The sequence below is a fragment of the Leptosomus discolor genome, chromosome 11, assembly GCF_034619465.1.
Source record: "Leptosomus discolor isolate bLepDis1 chromosome 11, bLepDis1.hap2, whole genome shotgun sequence".
NCBI classification, from domain to species: domain Eukaryota; kingdom Metazoa; phylum Chordata; class Aves; order Leptosomiformes; family Leptosomidae; genus Leptosomus; species Leptosomus discolor.
In genome coordinates this window covers 17524017-17539403 of record NC_141401.1, presented here as the reverse complement: position 1 = coordinate 17539403, position 15387 = coordinate 17524017, and the positions used below count along the sequence as shown (strand labels likewise).

The following is a 15387-nucleotide window of genomic DNA, read 5'->3' as shown; positions in this document are numbered from 1 at the left end:
TTGTTCTGTAGTGGTACCACCAGGGCCCAGCAGCTCATTACTTTGTCTCGCTGCTCCCTAACCTCTTCTCCCACCACTTCACAGACTGGTGGGGGCGGGGAGGGACCTCTGGAGATCACCTAGTCCAGCCCCCCTGCCAGAGCAGGTTGCACAGGGCAGCGTTCAGGCAGGTTTTGGGTATCTCCAGGGAAGGAGACTCCACAGCCTCCCTGGGCAGCTCCTTAGACAGGAGCCAAAACGCCTCCAGAAAGCCTTCAGCCCAGCCGCTGCCACCGTGACAGCCAGCGCAGAGGCCACTCAGCTTCCCGCCACGGCGCGGTCGCTTCTCGCCCCTCCTCACGCCCCGGCCGCCCGCTCCGTTCCCCGCCCGGCCCGCAGGCCCGGCCCGCCCCACCCCGCAGCAGCCCCCGGGGCTGCCCCTCCCGCAGGCCGGGCCCTGAGCCCCGCGGCCCGCCCCGCAGCAGCCCCCGGGGCTGCCCCTCCCGCAGGCCGGGCCCTGAGCCCCGCGGCCCGCCCGCGCTCGGGGCCCGGCCCCGCCACCAGCCCCCGCCGGTGCCCTCACGGGGTGGGCGGGGCACGGCCGCCCTCAGCGCGCGCCCCCCCGCGCCACGCGCCTGCGTCACTAAGCGAGGCGGGGGGGGGAAAGGGAGAAAGGCAAACGGGGAAGCGCGCCGCGCCTGCGCGGTGAGTGGGCGTGGCGCGCCGCGCGCCTTTGTTTGGGGCGGCGGTTTCCCAGGCTGCCCGGCGCGCTGGGAGGGGGAGGCGGGGCCGGGCGGTGCGCGGCGCGGTGGTGGGCGGGGCCGCGCGCGGGCCCGCGGGGTCAGTCGGAGCGCGGCGGCGAGCGGAGCGGGCGGACCCGGGCGAGCCGAGCGGAGCCGAGCGCAGCCGAGCCGAGGATGATAAACACCCAGGACAGGTGCGGGGCGGCGCGGCCCCTGCTCCCCTGCACCGCCGGGCCCAGCCCGCAGCCCGCCGCGGCGTTCCTCGCCCCTCAGAGCGGCGGCGGGGGCGGCCGGGCCTGGGGTGCGGGCGGGCGCTGAGGCGGCGGGGCGGGGAGGGAGAGCGGAGCAGAGCGGAGCTGTCCGCCCCTCCCGAGTTAAAATCCCCCTGGCGGGGGGGAGACCCCCGGGCGGGTGTCCGGGCTCACCGGGGCTGGGTCCCGGGGGTGAGGGGAGCAAGTGTCTGAGCACCCTTTTGCTAATCAGCCTGTAGCGCCACGGGGGGGTTGTGCCTCCCTTCCCGCCGTCCCCACGCATCTCTAAAGAAGGGGGATTTTTCTTTTTTTTTTTTAAATTATATTTTTCTTCCTGGCAGCTTGGTTACCTGCAGGCATAAGCTTACTCAGTTTTAGGGGTATTTTTCTCAGCTGACCAAATAATCCTGTGTGTCCGTTCCTCGTTTGGAGTCCCAAAAGTGGCGTTTCCTGAGCCTTTATCGTGCCGGGTAGATAAGCACCCAGAGGGTGTCTATCAGACTGCCTTGTTTCTTGGCCCCTTGCATCTGTGGTAGATACTTGAGCTCTGCTGTGTTCATCAGATGGCTGTTTAGAAGTTGCTCCTCAAATTGGGTTCCTTAGTATATGACTTGCAACGGCTGGCAGCGTAATGTCTTGTTATGATGGGCAATGGCTGGCAGCATAATGTCTTATTATGATGGGCCGAGTGCAGCCGTATCTTCAGAGCCTGTTTGGAAAAGGGGCAAAAAAGAAAACAATCAAAAAACCTTTGTTTCTGTAATGTCGGGAACTGTGTGGGTCCTTCTGTCTGCTCTAAGTGTTCAGTGCAAATAAAAACCCTCTAAAAGGCAAGAAAATGTGCAGCTTTTAGACCCCAAAGGTGCTGGGTGTTGTGGTGGCCTGGGGCTTCGGGTGCAAGGGCTGTTGAAGAGCAGCCGTGACGGGGTTCAGAAGTTGCCGAGTTGCCCTTTGCGCTTCCCAGGGATGGAGCACGGGGTTGAGATCTCTGGAAGCTTAGCGAGTTAAAATTATACCCACGGGCTGGAAACAGGCGCTTGCTTCCAGCTCCTGTTTCAGGCAGGACTTGGTCAAGAAGCTTTTGCTTGGGAGTTTCTTCAGGGAAAGGTCCTTGGTGATCTAAATGCAGCTTGATCTAAACCAAGCTGCTGGAAAGCAGCTCTTCAGAAGAGAAGAGAGGCTGGAAGGGAGCGCAGTCCTGAGTTTTAAGTTATACACGGGCCTCGGGGAGCAGAGTTGCGGTGGGCTGCTCGTGCGTGGATGCACGAAAGGCTCAGACTTTGTCGGGCGCTGGCATGAACTTCTTCCCGGGGCACTCAACGCGCATCTGGAGGAAGCAAAACCTCTTTTAATCTGTGCCCCCAGCCCACGCGCTCGCTCCCCGGCCTTGCCCGACGGCGCTGCCCTGCGTGTGTGGCTCTCGGGACCCTTGCTGGCTGCTACTGCCAAGTTTTGGGGGAGGAGAGCGGTGGTGTGCAGGTCCGGGCTAGGCGAAGCGCCAGTGCTGCAGGCAGGGCTCGGCAGCTGAAGGGGTCTTGTGTTTTGACTTCTGCATGTGCCAGAGGAAGCAAAACTGGGAAGTGTCTTGAACTGCTTTGCATGAAAACTACAGCTTCTCTCTCTTTATATATATATTTTTTTTTTTTTTTTTTTCCCCACAACTACAGTTCATTATCCAGCTTCTTGATGCCTTGGCCACAAGTTGGAGCGAGCTATCAATAGTACATTGTTGACTGGGGGGTGAGGGAGGAGGGAAGGGAATAACAAAGCTGCCAACAGCTTTCTGGGGGTGGGGAACGGCACAGCAAAGTGCTTTGTCATGCCTCTCGACATCCGCTACTACTGAATACACACTGGTCCATTGATAGCCCCAGTCGTGTTAATACAAAATGCCACCGAGCGTGTGTGCGAAGGGGTTTGCCCTGAGACGTCTTCGCTGCGACTGCTTAGTGTCTCTTCCTGGTGTATTTAAACAGCCTTTTCTCCAGGCAGCTCCTGCTGTAGGCCGTGGCACATGGGAACGCTGCTGAGGAGCCCGGTCTAGTGAGCCTGGAGGAGGAAGAGGAGGAAATATGTGGAGGAAGAATATTTGTGTTTCCTGTGGAAAGATTATTTTGGTAGGAGGTGGCAAGCCAAGTCCTTCGTGGATTCTGCCTGTGTCATAACTGCGTTTGCGAGTTATTTTTTGACATTCAGAAATGCCAGATTTCAGCAGTTTGTTTGCTGTCTGGTATACGCTCTAGCCTGCTGCGTGGGCAGCTCAGGTGGTTCTGAAAGTGCAGCTCGGTGCCTGGTCTTTGGGTACTTAATCCCTTCGGAGAGGGATTAGAGAGGAAAAATGCTGTCTTGGGAACAGCTCGGGTGAGAAGTTTTAGGGCAGACAGCGAGTTGTCAGTACATCTGCAGAGTCTGTCCATTGTAGCCTTGTTCCTCGCTCCGTGTGCTTGTGGAAAACCCTCACGCTCCCCTTCATTTTGATGGTGCTTACATAGCTTTGTGCTGGCGTGTTTCATAGTGGGAACACTGGGGAACGACTGGTTTCTCTGTGTTGCTTCTGCAGGCTTTGTTAGAGGAATACCGCTGCTGTGCTGTGCCTCAGCAGAGCTTTTGTGGTACTGATAAAGGAAGCAATGCTCCAGAAGTAAAATAATTTGCTTTCATGAGTTTCCTGAAAGCTAGAGCAGATATTAAAGCCTGTGTTCAAAGTGATGCTGAAAGACCACATGTAGGACATCCAAACAAACTTGGAAACTTCAAGAGAATCTTATTTTCTGGCTCTTAAAAGTAGATCTGTGGGATGAACTTGTAATATTTAGGGTTGGGACGAAGGATGCTTGTAGGACGGTTTCGATTGCCTGTGAAAATGTCAACTTGGACGTTGTAGAGCATGTTGAAAATGTCTGAAGAACCAGCCCTTTCGCTCCTCCTCGTTTTGAAAATGTGAAACTTCAGTCTCCTCCTTCTGGGTGCTGTTGATCTATTTGTAGATATCTGTCTGTAGAAAATGTGTGCTCATCTGGTCATGCGTTTCCAGCCATCTGCTATTGGCAGTCTTCCAGGCGTCCTTTATTAGCATGAGGTTGCTCAGCACTCTCTCTGGGTTCTCGGCTGCAGAGCCCCTCCTCCCTTTTCTAACAAAACACCGCGGGTTGCTGACACGGCTCGGGCAGCCAGTGTTTTTAACTTGGATGTCCGGGCTCTAAAGCCCCGATAGCTGCCTCTGGCGTGCTGTGGGGGAGCAGGGGTACGAGCGGTTTGGGGTTGTGAGGAGCTGTAGCGTCCGAAACGTGATCCCTGTTAATGTAACCTGGTGTTCTCTCTCTTTTTCTTGCAGTAGTATTTTACCTTTGAGTAACTGTCCCCAGCTGCAGTGCTGCAGGCACATTGTTCCAGGGCCTCTGTGGTGCTCCTGATGCCCCTCACCCACTGTCGAAGATCCCCGGTGGGCGAGGGGGTAGCAGGGATCCTTCTCTTTCAGCTCTGATATATAAGGTGAGAAAGATCTGACGTCTAAATAATGACCTGTACCCGTGTTGCGACTGTGTTCGGTTCCTTTTGCAGTCTGATGGGAGTAAATGCGAATAACTCCCAGGTGATAAGTGGGAGAACAGTTGGTTTTTCAGCGACCCTGTGGGCAGGTTGCTGAGCTGCATGCAGTGCTCTCCTTCTTAAATATCACCTGTTTATTAAGGAATGAGAGACCTTTTCTCAAAGGTGTGCAGCAAATAATCCACTAGCCCTGTTCCCAGAAGCCTCTTTCAGCGATGGTGCGCAGGCCCAGCGGTATCAAAACACAAAACCACTTCGTAAATATCTCGCACGAACAGGAAGCGGGAAGCAGAAAGGTGAAATGCAGAGAGAGAATGGTTGATAAGCTCCTTCCTGCGCCCTAGGCCGGAAGGTAAAGCTGTCGGGGCCCGGGAGCTGCCTGAACCGATGTGCAGAGCGACTCCTGACCCTGTGAAGGGGCGAGGCGGCCGTCTGCCTCGCGGGCTGGGACCTTTCTAGAACACGTGCGTAGGACGGGGCGAGTTCAGGAAGGGTTTGTACCTGCAGAGCTGCTCAGGAGCACGTGGGGCTGTGGAGCTCTCGCCTTTTGGCCCTCTTCGTGCGACGGGACCTTTCCTTTCGAACGAGGAGACCTGGCTGTTCCCTGCTGTAGAATAATTGGCGCTTGCGCATTTTGTGTTGTGTTCTGGCGGCATGTATCTGTCTCCCTTCCGGGACAGGGGCCGCTTCTCCACGTGCCAGGGGGTGAAGTGCTATCAGATGAGGTAGCCTAAATTTATGCTTACCTTGCAAATTTGGCTGTTCAGACAGGAGTGTTGGCATAGGTGTTAGACTTGGTTTTTAATTACCCTGTGGGAGGCACACAGACTTCATATGATGAAAAGATACAGCCCCTTTTGGGTCGCAGCTACCAAAGTCTCCTCTGGAGAGTCATGAGAGAATCGCAGATCTCTCTGCTGCTTTCAGAGAAGTTTTCTGTAATGCCGCCTTGGTGAATTTTTAGCACGTGCCTCACCCCTTACCTTGACAATAAATGTCAGCCTCTGTAGCCTCTTAATAGTAATGTAACATCACCTTAATGCTATCAGGTTGAATCATCACAGGTGTTAGAGGGTTATGAAATCCAGAGAAGCAGCAGAGCACAATGGGCTTCCTGTCAGGATAAAGAAGATACATAAATAACTTTGAGAGGGCCCAGGGCAAATGACGAATTCCCGTGGGTGGGAAGGGATGAGAAGTAGGGGACCCTGACGCTTTTTCAGCTCCGGCGGGCCAGCTTTGCCAAGCCTTGCGTACGCACCAGGCAAGGTCCAAAGGCAGAAAATGGCCTCGACGTGGAGGAGATGCTGGTGGAAAGATTTTTGAAGTGTTTTGATTTCGGTATGGCCCTGAATTCCCACAGAAGCGTTTGGTAGCGGTGTGTAGGCAGGGGCTGCTGCCTGTGCAGATGTCGTCTAGACAGCTGCATCCCAGAAATATGGATGTCATTCTTCCTGGGATTATTGCTGACAAAACCTAGCAAGATCTGTCGGAAAATCAGCCCCTTCTGTAACATAGCTCATCCCAGACCAGAGTGGGCTGTGTTACCCAGTGCTTTGCAGTCAAACCTCAGATGGGGGCTCTCTGCCCCCCTCAGTTGCCCACTCAATCTAGCAGTAGTTACAGCAGGCTGAGCTTTTCAGCCAGCAAGCTTCAGCATGATCTAGAAAGGCATCTGGACCCAAAGCTTAAGTCCTTTTTCCAGCTTGATCAGCTGTTCTAGTTCAAGGGATGACCTTTCGGAAGGAGCCTGCCCCCTTTGGAGCCTGCAGCGCAGCGCTCGTACACTACAGCCCTATAAATTAAGCAGCGGGGGCTCCCTATAGTCGTTGGGGTTTTTGTGTTGAGAGACTTAATGCTCGGCCCTTCGTCAAGGGAGCTGGAGTGGAGCTGGGAACGCAGCAGCGGGCGGCGTTGGCAGTGCGCAGCCCGGAGGGGCTTTGTGCGGCCGGACGTGCTCTGGCTGCCAGGCCTGGCCGCAGGCCGCAGGCGTAGCCCCTGCCAGCAGCAGGCCGCTGCCACGGGTTTCTCCATTGCTTGGCTGTGGGAGACCATAACGTCCTTTCCTCCTGCGCTGCCAGCACGGAGGGGCCCCCCCCATCCTGCTCGGGACGTCAGAGGAGCGTAGCTGGGTTGGAATATCTTCTGCTTGATGACTTGTAACCAAGTGGAAGCTGGTCCTTGTGGCTTGGCTTCACTGAAATGGAGCCGAGGGCTGGAGAGCCGGTGGTTTAGGCAGCTGCCCATAAAAGATAGTCTGGTGGGTTTTTTTTTACCCACAGTAGCGTGGCAGGGGGATTTTGCAGGGGTGAGCTAAAACTGAACATTTGTTGCGTAAACAGGATTTTGCTTTGAGCGGCTTCCAAAGAATTCTGGGCTGCTGCTTCACAGGAATGGCTTCTCTCCCCAGCATCTTGCTGTCTCTATTTTGATGCCTAGAAATAAAATATCGGCTGCCCGAGACAGGCTGTGTAAACGTGATTCCCACTGAACCGGGGGAACCGGTTCTGTTAATCCGTGCGGTTGTGCTGCCTCTGGTTAGTGGGCTGTCACATCAGGGGGCTTTTAAGTGGAAAAACCTAGCTAGGTTTGGAGTGCCGGGCGTAACTTCTGGTGACAAAAGGGCTAAGCCAGAAGGCTCAAAGCTTTCCCCCTCCTATTGCAGGCTCCTGCCAGTCTTCCTGCACAAACGCATGCATCCAATGTGTCAATCCCAGCCTCCTTTTCCAGCTTCCTCACCCTCTTTTTGTTTTCATGAAGTATGAGAAAAGCAGCATCTGTGAGCTTTTCTCGAGAGAAGGATTTTTTCTGAAACAGATGCTTTCTGCACAGTAACAACAACTGTAAAAGGCTCCTATAAAGTCACTGGTGAAGGATGTGCATATAATCCCCTTGGTTTTTGTTTTGTTTCAAATACGCCTCCAGTGCAGAGCACTCTCTGGGCTTGAATCTGACTCTTGCTGCTGGCTCTGCGGTGCTGGATCAGCAGCACCTGACTGAACTTGAGCAGCTGTCAGTAGGTTTCTTGCTGTGCTTGGCTTAAAACTTGTAAAACCCGACAGCAGGCGCAGCCACGAAAACTTCTTTCAGACTCGATGAATAAACTTATTTCCTACAGGATATTTATTCTGATGAAGTGTAAGCTTGGTTTTCAGCTGAGCTTTGTGGGCTTTAAACAAATGGCGGCTTCCTCTGCTCTGGTTACCGAAGCCAGGCAGTTCCTGATTTGCGTGCAGCATTACTTTGTCACCAGCGTTAACGTACTCGATGGCTGCTTCTCTGTCACAACAGTCAAACCAAGAGGGATCTGTTTTAATACACATGGTAATAGGAATTAAAGCGCTGGGACACAGGCTTGAGGAGCCTGGAAGGGTTCTCAGTGATGTCTTTGCTGAACCCCTCACTAGTATTTCAGCAAAGCCTACACCTTCGTAGCTTAAAACACCTACAAGAAAGCATCTGCTTGAAAAGCAGTGATACTGAGGAGTCTTCCACCCGCTTGCTGGGCACTGTTGGCCGCTGATGTGTTTGTACAGCCCATCTTGTAAGTGCCTCTTCACTGCAGGTCCAAACTGGACCGAGTTTTCTTTGCTGTACTGGCTCCCTCTGTGTGTTGTGGTCAGGGATGAGCGTGTGTCCCTACAAAGCATTTATTAAACCTGTGAGGTGAGGTGCTGTCTTTCTGCAGCAGTGTCACTTGTTTCATTGTCAGTCCAGCTGATGGTCAGCAGATCAGAGCTCGTAATGAGCTGCTGAATTAATCACCCTGTTAAAACAGAATGCCTGGAGACTGGTGGGTCGCTCACCTAATGACCTGATGGTGTAAACCAGCTCCCACCCCACCTGCTGGTGCTGTGGAGGAGAGAGGGACACAGGGCTTTCCCAGGTGCTCCTGTGACTTGGGAATAGAGCAGACGTGACTCCTAATACCTGATTTACTTCTGCCCTTCAAAGCTGTGCAGGTGACTTTATAAATGTGAGGGAATTGGGATGTGTGAGCCTGAACCCAAGCAGGTGGGAACAGTTCAGCTTCCACTGCAGCTGACAACGTTAACTTGGGAACTTAATGGATTTCTTTGTCATTTCATTGGGGCTCTTGGCAGTGAAATGTGGAAATCACTACTGGGCAAGTCAACTGCCTGCAAAAATTGTCAGGAGAAGGAATGGTGTTTTAACCACGGAATTGTTTTCTAGGAAGTGCTGAGCTGAATCTGAGGTGGCTGCACGCTGGGCATTCTGGTTAGAGCAGCACTGGAGAGGGATGTGTAGGTTTAGAAAGACCTTCTCGCAATCTTCAAGTCTGTGTAGCTTCTGTCTGTTTTGGGATTCTCTGCCCTGTGTATTTCCTTCCCTTGTACCAGGAGTCAAGCCATTTGTGATACCAATTGGTTGTAAAGTCTGGGAAAGCAATTTGTGGTCATCCCTTAAACAAAAAGACTGTTGGGGCTTGGGGAGACAATGAAATTGGTCAGACTGCAGCAGCAGATGCTCTTCCAGCTTGTCAGTTCAAGTTGTGTTCTTTGAAGGGTAGTTCATGAACTGCCCTTCACAGATGTGGCTGGAACCTGAAGTGAATGAATGGATTCTCACTCCCCAGAAATGCAATATAACGTAAATATGTGAAACTACATTCCCTTGAACAGGAAAACATGACTAGAAAAACACTCTGAGGTCTGAGTACTCGTTGTGGTGTGTCCCTGAGCCAGTGAAAGGGGAAGGGAAAAGTGTTAATGTTCTCCTTGATAAAACTGTAACACCATTTATGTTGCATTTGCTATCTCTAGTTATGCTTCCCTGGCTGTTCGGTACATAGGACTTCACCTTTTTTGTTCTCTTATTTTTGTATTAGGTTAGAATAAAAGCAAGGTACTATAGGTAGTTCAGAACAATAGCTCTTAAAGACTTGTTTAAAGCGCTGAGACTCAGATGTGGCTTGCAGTGCAATACCTGCACGAGCTGTGGTGAGTCTCACGGTGGTGAATTTTAGTGATAGGCCAAAGCTCTGGACACACACCGGTCTGTAAGGGCTGGTCCTTTGTCAGGAGGGCGCTCCCATTGAAAACAGTCCCTCTGCATGCTCGTATAAGCATGATCTCGTACGTTTTCGGTCTACAATCTCATGGATCCCGATCTTTATTGCTAAAACATATTTCATGAGCTCTCCTCCCTCCCCTGCACAGGACGAGAAGATCACTGTTAACCAAGATGTCCCAGCGCACGAAGGGAAGCCTCATGTTGTCCACTTCCAGTACAAGGTCACAGAGGTGAAGACCTCCTCCTGGGATGCAGTGCTCTCTAATCAGAGCCTCTTTGTGGAAATCCCTGATGGATTATTAGCTGATGGAAGCAAAGAAGGGTAAGTTCTGGATCCCAGAGCAGGGCTTTGCTTACGTGGGTGATGCTGTGTGCGTGGGGAGAACGGGCTGTATGCACAGCAGCTCTGTTCTGGCTGGTGCATCTGAAGTACATTCTTACTGCCTTGTCTTCAGAGAACTGGTGGTCCTCCATGTATAGTTGTGGGGTTTTTTCTCCCACAGTGATCATTTTGGGTGGGTTACTGGTTTTTTTCAAGTCCCTGTGCTAATGAAATATAAGCCATAAGTGAGCAGAGTGATTCTTTGCATGCTTTGGTATGGAAAATCGACAAGCCTTTCTCGGACTTTTTTTTTTTTCTGCTGGCCACTTGGCAAGCTTATTTTGGCAGGCATTTTCCTGTCTTTTGGGGGGGAAAAAACCCCAACCGTTATATCGATGCGCTCCTTCTCATCAGTAGGTGGATCTGCTCTTGGAGCGCTGCCACGCAGGCTTTGGGCTCTGCCAGAATCTTTGATTTTTCTCTCTTGGCACAATACGGTAGTGTTTTGTCCAGACAGCTCTGCTCTGGGAAGTTTGTGTAAACGCAGCTTCCAGAGCAGCTCCTTCCTGCCAAGTGCTTTGCCAGAGATCTCCGCTGGTGGGGAGCACTGTAGCGTGGATGTGGCTTTACTGGATTCTGCTGCAGAGCTTTCTGAAGTCCTCCAAAATCTCCAAGTGGGCTTCATCCATAAATGACCCAAGCTAATTAAGAAAAAAACCAAAAACCCCTCATTGGGCCCCTTCAATAAGTGCCTGTGTTCTCGCTGTCTCATACTTGCCTTGTTTGACTCTGCGTCCAGATAAGTGTGTGTGTAATTCCGTGTCAGCCCGTGACTCTGTAGCGAGTCCAGGTGCTGCTCTCGGGAGCGGGTTCTTCTGGCAGGGCATTTGTACACCTCTGTCGTCGTGGCTAAAAGCACAGTTTTGTCAGGTTATTTTTAGCCAGGTAAAACAGCCTGGTAGAGGCTATAATTAAAATAGTTCATTACCATATTAACAAAACCCTTGCAAATTTAATCTCCCTCGCTGCACTCCAGCCTCACTGCGGGCTGTTTGATGAGATGTCGACTGAAGCCCTGGCTGTCGCTGCTCGTGCAGCTGCACCGTAAGGTTACGAGGGCAGCGGTCACAGCGCCGGCTCCGCCGTGCGGGTCCCCGGGGCTCCGAGCAGGGTTACCGCAGCGCTGCTTCCATCCAGAGGTGGCAGGAGCACCCGCAAAGGATTGAGGGCGCGTCACCTGTGCCACCCAGCTGATGCATTCAGGGGCAGCTCCGCCTGTGCTCACGCTCCTTCAGTGGGGTTTTTCTCTTCTCCCTGGCATGAGCTCTGGTTTTTTTCTTTCCTTTTTTTATCTTCCTTCCCATAAAGCACAAAGCCCACGGATCCTCTCGTGCATGTTGCCAGCGGAGAGGATGTAGCCTGGCTCAGGATAAGCTGCGATATTCAGCCTCCCCCGTACGAAGGCTTCTGTTCAAAACCTGGCTGGTGGGGATGGGCGTTGGTGCGCGCTGGCACGCGGGTGCCGAGGACAGTGATTTGATGTGAGGAAGCTCTGAGCTCGGCAGGGCTGGGTAGCGAAGCAGGAAGTCCATTGTTTCAGCACCCATTGTTCGCTGGAAGGGGTCTGTAAACAAGTAATCGTCGTGCCCAAAAACATCCAAACGGTTGACAATGCTCAGAGGCTTCCTCAGGACAGGACTTCCTATGGCTGATGTTCTTTTGTCTTCCTCTTCCTTGGCAGGTTATCAGCACTGTTGGAGTTTGCTGAAGAAAAAATGAAAGTAAACTACGTCTTTATTTGCTTCAGAAAAAGCAGAGAAGATAGAGGTGAGAACTCGCCCCTGCTGTCAGGTTTGTCCTCTAGATCTAAAACAGTGCTGCTGAAGCTGCCCCAAAATCCGGTAATGCCAAGGCAAGGCTCCACGGGATGCTCCTGGTTGCGGTATTTGTTATAGGCATAATTCTCATGGCGTTCTTACAAATTAGAAATAGTTTCTTGTGGAGGAAGTAAGCCCTTTCTTGACACTAAGGGAGAGGGAGTATTTTGTTTTCTATTGGTCGATATTTCTCCTTTGGAAAGGAGTGAAGGTCTCCATTTGACACCAGACTTCAGTGATTTGGAAGGAGCAACCAGGGAGAAGTTCCTATGTGGGAAATGGACACTTGTAGCTTGTTGCCCTGATGTTCATCTGCTTTTTAAAGATCTCCCGGCACTTTTGCCCTTCCTAGACTTACAGGTAATCCTGACCCCAGCTATAGATGCTTATGGCTTAAGGGGGCTGCATTAGAATCTAAAGATAGACGTGTTGGACAAGTGATTACAGCACGGAAGTTTGAGGACACTTGTGAGGTACCAAGCTATGGATGTGTCACTTTAAATCGTACTAGACGCAGGCTGGTAACCAAGCAGTTGCTGTGGCAGGAGTAATTCAAACCTTAATTCTAATTTTACTCTGCTGCTTCACAAGCTGCTCTGTCTTCTCCGAAACGAAGCACGTTATTAGAGCTAAGCTGTGCTGAGCCCGGGAAGGTGTCATTCCGTGCTATGATGCCAAGAATAATTTTCAGATTAAGTTCTTGCTATAATGTCACCACCACCGTGGGTTGCACAGGTGACCTCCGCAGTGGCCAGTTCCAGGAGACAGGTGATACTGGGTTTTGTTTTTAAAAATGGGCCGTGTGTTGCTTTTGGACCTGCCTTATTTGTACGAGTTCTGGAGCGCTCCAAATCCTGGGTCCTTGTCCGTGCAGTTCAAATTCAGTGCTGTCTCGAAAACGCCTAGGAGCTGCTTGGCGTGACTGTGCGGTGGCTCGCAGCTCGTCGTCAGAGGGTGCCGTAGGGATCAGGGGCTGCACCAGGGTGACTTTCATGGGGCACAGGGAAGCGATCGCTTCAGTAACAAGCGAGGGAGCATCCACTCACTGCATAATAGAACCTTGTCTGACTGAGACGAGGTGTGGCGGGCGCTTCTGGACTGACCTTGCTCTGAATTTCTGTGTAACCCGTGGTGGCTTTCCTGGGGACGGCGCTGAGCTGCGCTGAGCTGTCTTGCTTCCACCGAGCTGCAGGTCTTCCTTGCAGAGACAGCAAATGTCTACCTAGACCCTGAGCAAGTGGATTCCTGTTTGCTGCTGTCTGACCCACTTTCAGGGCTCAAAGGGTGCTGGGACCCCCTTAAGCACAGAATAAAAGCTTTGACGTGCTACGGGATGGCCACGTGCATCCTGGGAAGGCGGGTCTGCGTGGCTGGTGCAGGTAGATGACCAACCATTGCTGTTTCTCAGAAGGGACGGAAGCGACATCGAACAATAAACGTGGACAAACCTGCTCTGCTGCACAACTGAAGTCCCCTTCACGCTTAGGAGCAGCTGTGATGAATGCAGGAAGAGACAAAACCGCCTATTCGAGAGGGCTGTCGCGTTAAAATGGTTTCTTCCTGTGCAGAAAGCTCTGGATGTGCTCACAGAGGGTGTTCAGTGCCCTTTGGTATTCATGGCTTCTAGGGAGGCACAGGTAAAGAGGATTATTCCTCATGGTAACAGATTTCCTTCTCTTTGGTAGCTCCACTCCTGAAGACATTCAGCTTCTTGGGCTTTGAAATCGTGAGGCCTGGTCACCCCTCTGTCCCGTCGCGGCCAGACGTGATGTTCATGGTGTACCCTCTGGATCAGAACTCTTCCTCTGATGAAGAATAGCTGCAGCGGGGGACTCCAGTGTGACCCGAACATGCTGTTGAGGGGAGAGAGGGTTAAATCTCCTTTCTTGAGGAAAGGGAAAACAAGCTTCTGTTGGACTGAAACTGCATTTCTCATTGTTAGATTGGCCTGTGTATCCTCAGAGTTGACTATCTCATTGAAACGTGTTGCCTAGAGAACTATATATACACACATGTAATCACCAAATAGTAATTGGAAGATGTTTATGAACTGGCATAGGAGCTCTTTATGTGCAGCTGTGGTGTGTTAGCCTAGGGGCGCCTGGCGCCCAGGCCCTGCGGGGGGAGCACCGCGGTAGACGCAGTGTCAACTCCTTGACTTCCTCAGCCCCGTGTTGGCCCTTTCCCCGTCACCTGATGTGCGCTCGTCTGACAGACTCCCTTTTTCGTTTTCACTCAAGACTCTTAAGTAGAAGGCGTGTTTTGGGTGTTAGGCACATGGAGGAGACGCGCTCGAGTTTAACCTTTAACACTACATTAAAACCCCCGTGCGCCTCCGCTTTGGCACGACCGATGCCGTCTTAACTGGTCTAACCTTTTTTTTTTTCCTTTTTAAACTTCTTGCTCTTCCAGCTTTTGTTTTAAGCAGTCTTAACTCTGTTCAATGTTACCACTGCACTATCACAGCGTTCAATAAAAGGGGCATTCAGATGAACTTCATAGCTGGGGCTGCTTATTTGAAAGGAGCAGAGCCTCTGGTGGGCCTCTGCGTTGGTTTTGGAGGGTCAAGTGAGTGTTGGGAGCCATCCCTCCGCTCTGGGGGAGCGTTCCCTTAACCTGCCGGCGGTGCGGTGGGTGCAATGGTCCAAAGAGCCAGAAGAGCTCACGCCTTATTTCCGCCCAAGGACTGGTGCAGAGCAGGCCCGTGGCTGTCACCTCTGTTCTTCCTCCTCCTCCCCTTTCCAAAGAGATGATCTCAAGACTTGAGACACGGAGCTAACGGCTGTATCCAAACCAAAGGGGGTTGCATGTGGGGGCAGGCGTGCACGGCAGCGCCGCCAGTTGCAGTGGGATGCTCTCCCTGTCCAGGGGCTTTCCCAGGATGGAGGGATGGGGCCCTGGTGCTGGCGGCAGCTCGCGTTTCAACCCTGCCCCTCCCGAGGTTGGAGAGTTGAGGTTGTGCTCTTGTCTTTGTGCCATGTGGATGTCACCTGGCTGGCTTTCTTCGGAAGGCCACACGAGAAGGGTGTTATTTACAAACCGTGCCCTGGAGGTGTGCTGTGAGCTCTCTGCCTGGTCTGGCTGCTTGTGTGTGGAATTGTCCTTGTGTGCTTTGTTGGGCTCTCGCCCTTCTGTGGAGGATTTTGTCAAAAGCTGAAGCCGAGCCATTCCATAAACATCACAGTGTTTTCTGTTTGGGGGGGAGAGGTGGGGCTGGGGTACAAGTTTGTGTGAATAAATCATCTTAAAGTTTGTGTCTTTCCACCCCCCCCTCATTCTGCTCCAATGAAATGAAAGGGCTGGTGGCTTTGCTCCCTCTTCAATGGGGCATTAAGTCCTAAGGCTGGTTTAAGTCAGAAGCTGCGCTGTGCTGCTGGGAACATCTCTGCCCTGGCTTTTAGTGTGGGGCCATCGCCCCCTCTGGTGCTGGCTGTGGCTCTGCAACAGGCATCGCCCCTCTGCCCTCACTCCAGGCGCGGTGAGAAGACCTTGCACCTACTCCCTAGCGGAAACAATGCTGATTTCTAGTTCTGGCTTTTGAAAGGCCAAGTTTTAGCCCTTCTTATAGCTGGAGCTGCCCCCACTCCCTTCCCAGGCTGGTGGGTGCCTTTCAGGGTTTCTGTGTGCTCCAG

At 52.5% G+C, this 15387-nt stretch overlaps 1 protein-coding gene across 1 annotated transcript; it reads left to right on the top strand.

Moving 5' to 3' along the window:
- Positions 1-853: 853 nt before the first annotated feature.
- Positions 854-14254, top strand: OAZ2 (ornithine decarboxylase antizyme 2). The gene is given in 6 exon segments (XM_086471429.1): positions 854-916; positions 4308-4383; positions 4385-4465; positions 9703-9878; positions 11620-11705; positions 13441-14254. Coding segments are annotated over 6 exon segments (573 nt in total). The 5' UTR covers positions 854-896; the 3' UTR covers positions 13575-14254.
- The last annotated feature ends 1133 nt before the right edge of the window (positions 14255-15387 follow it).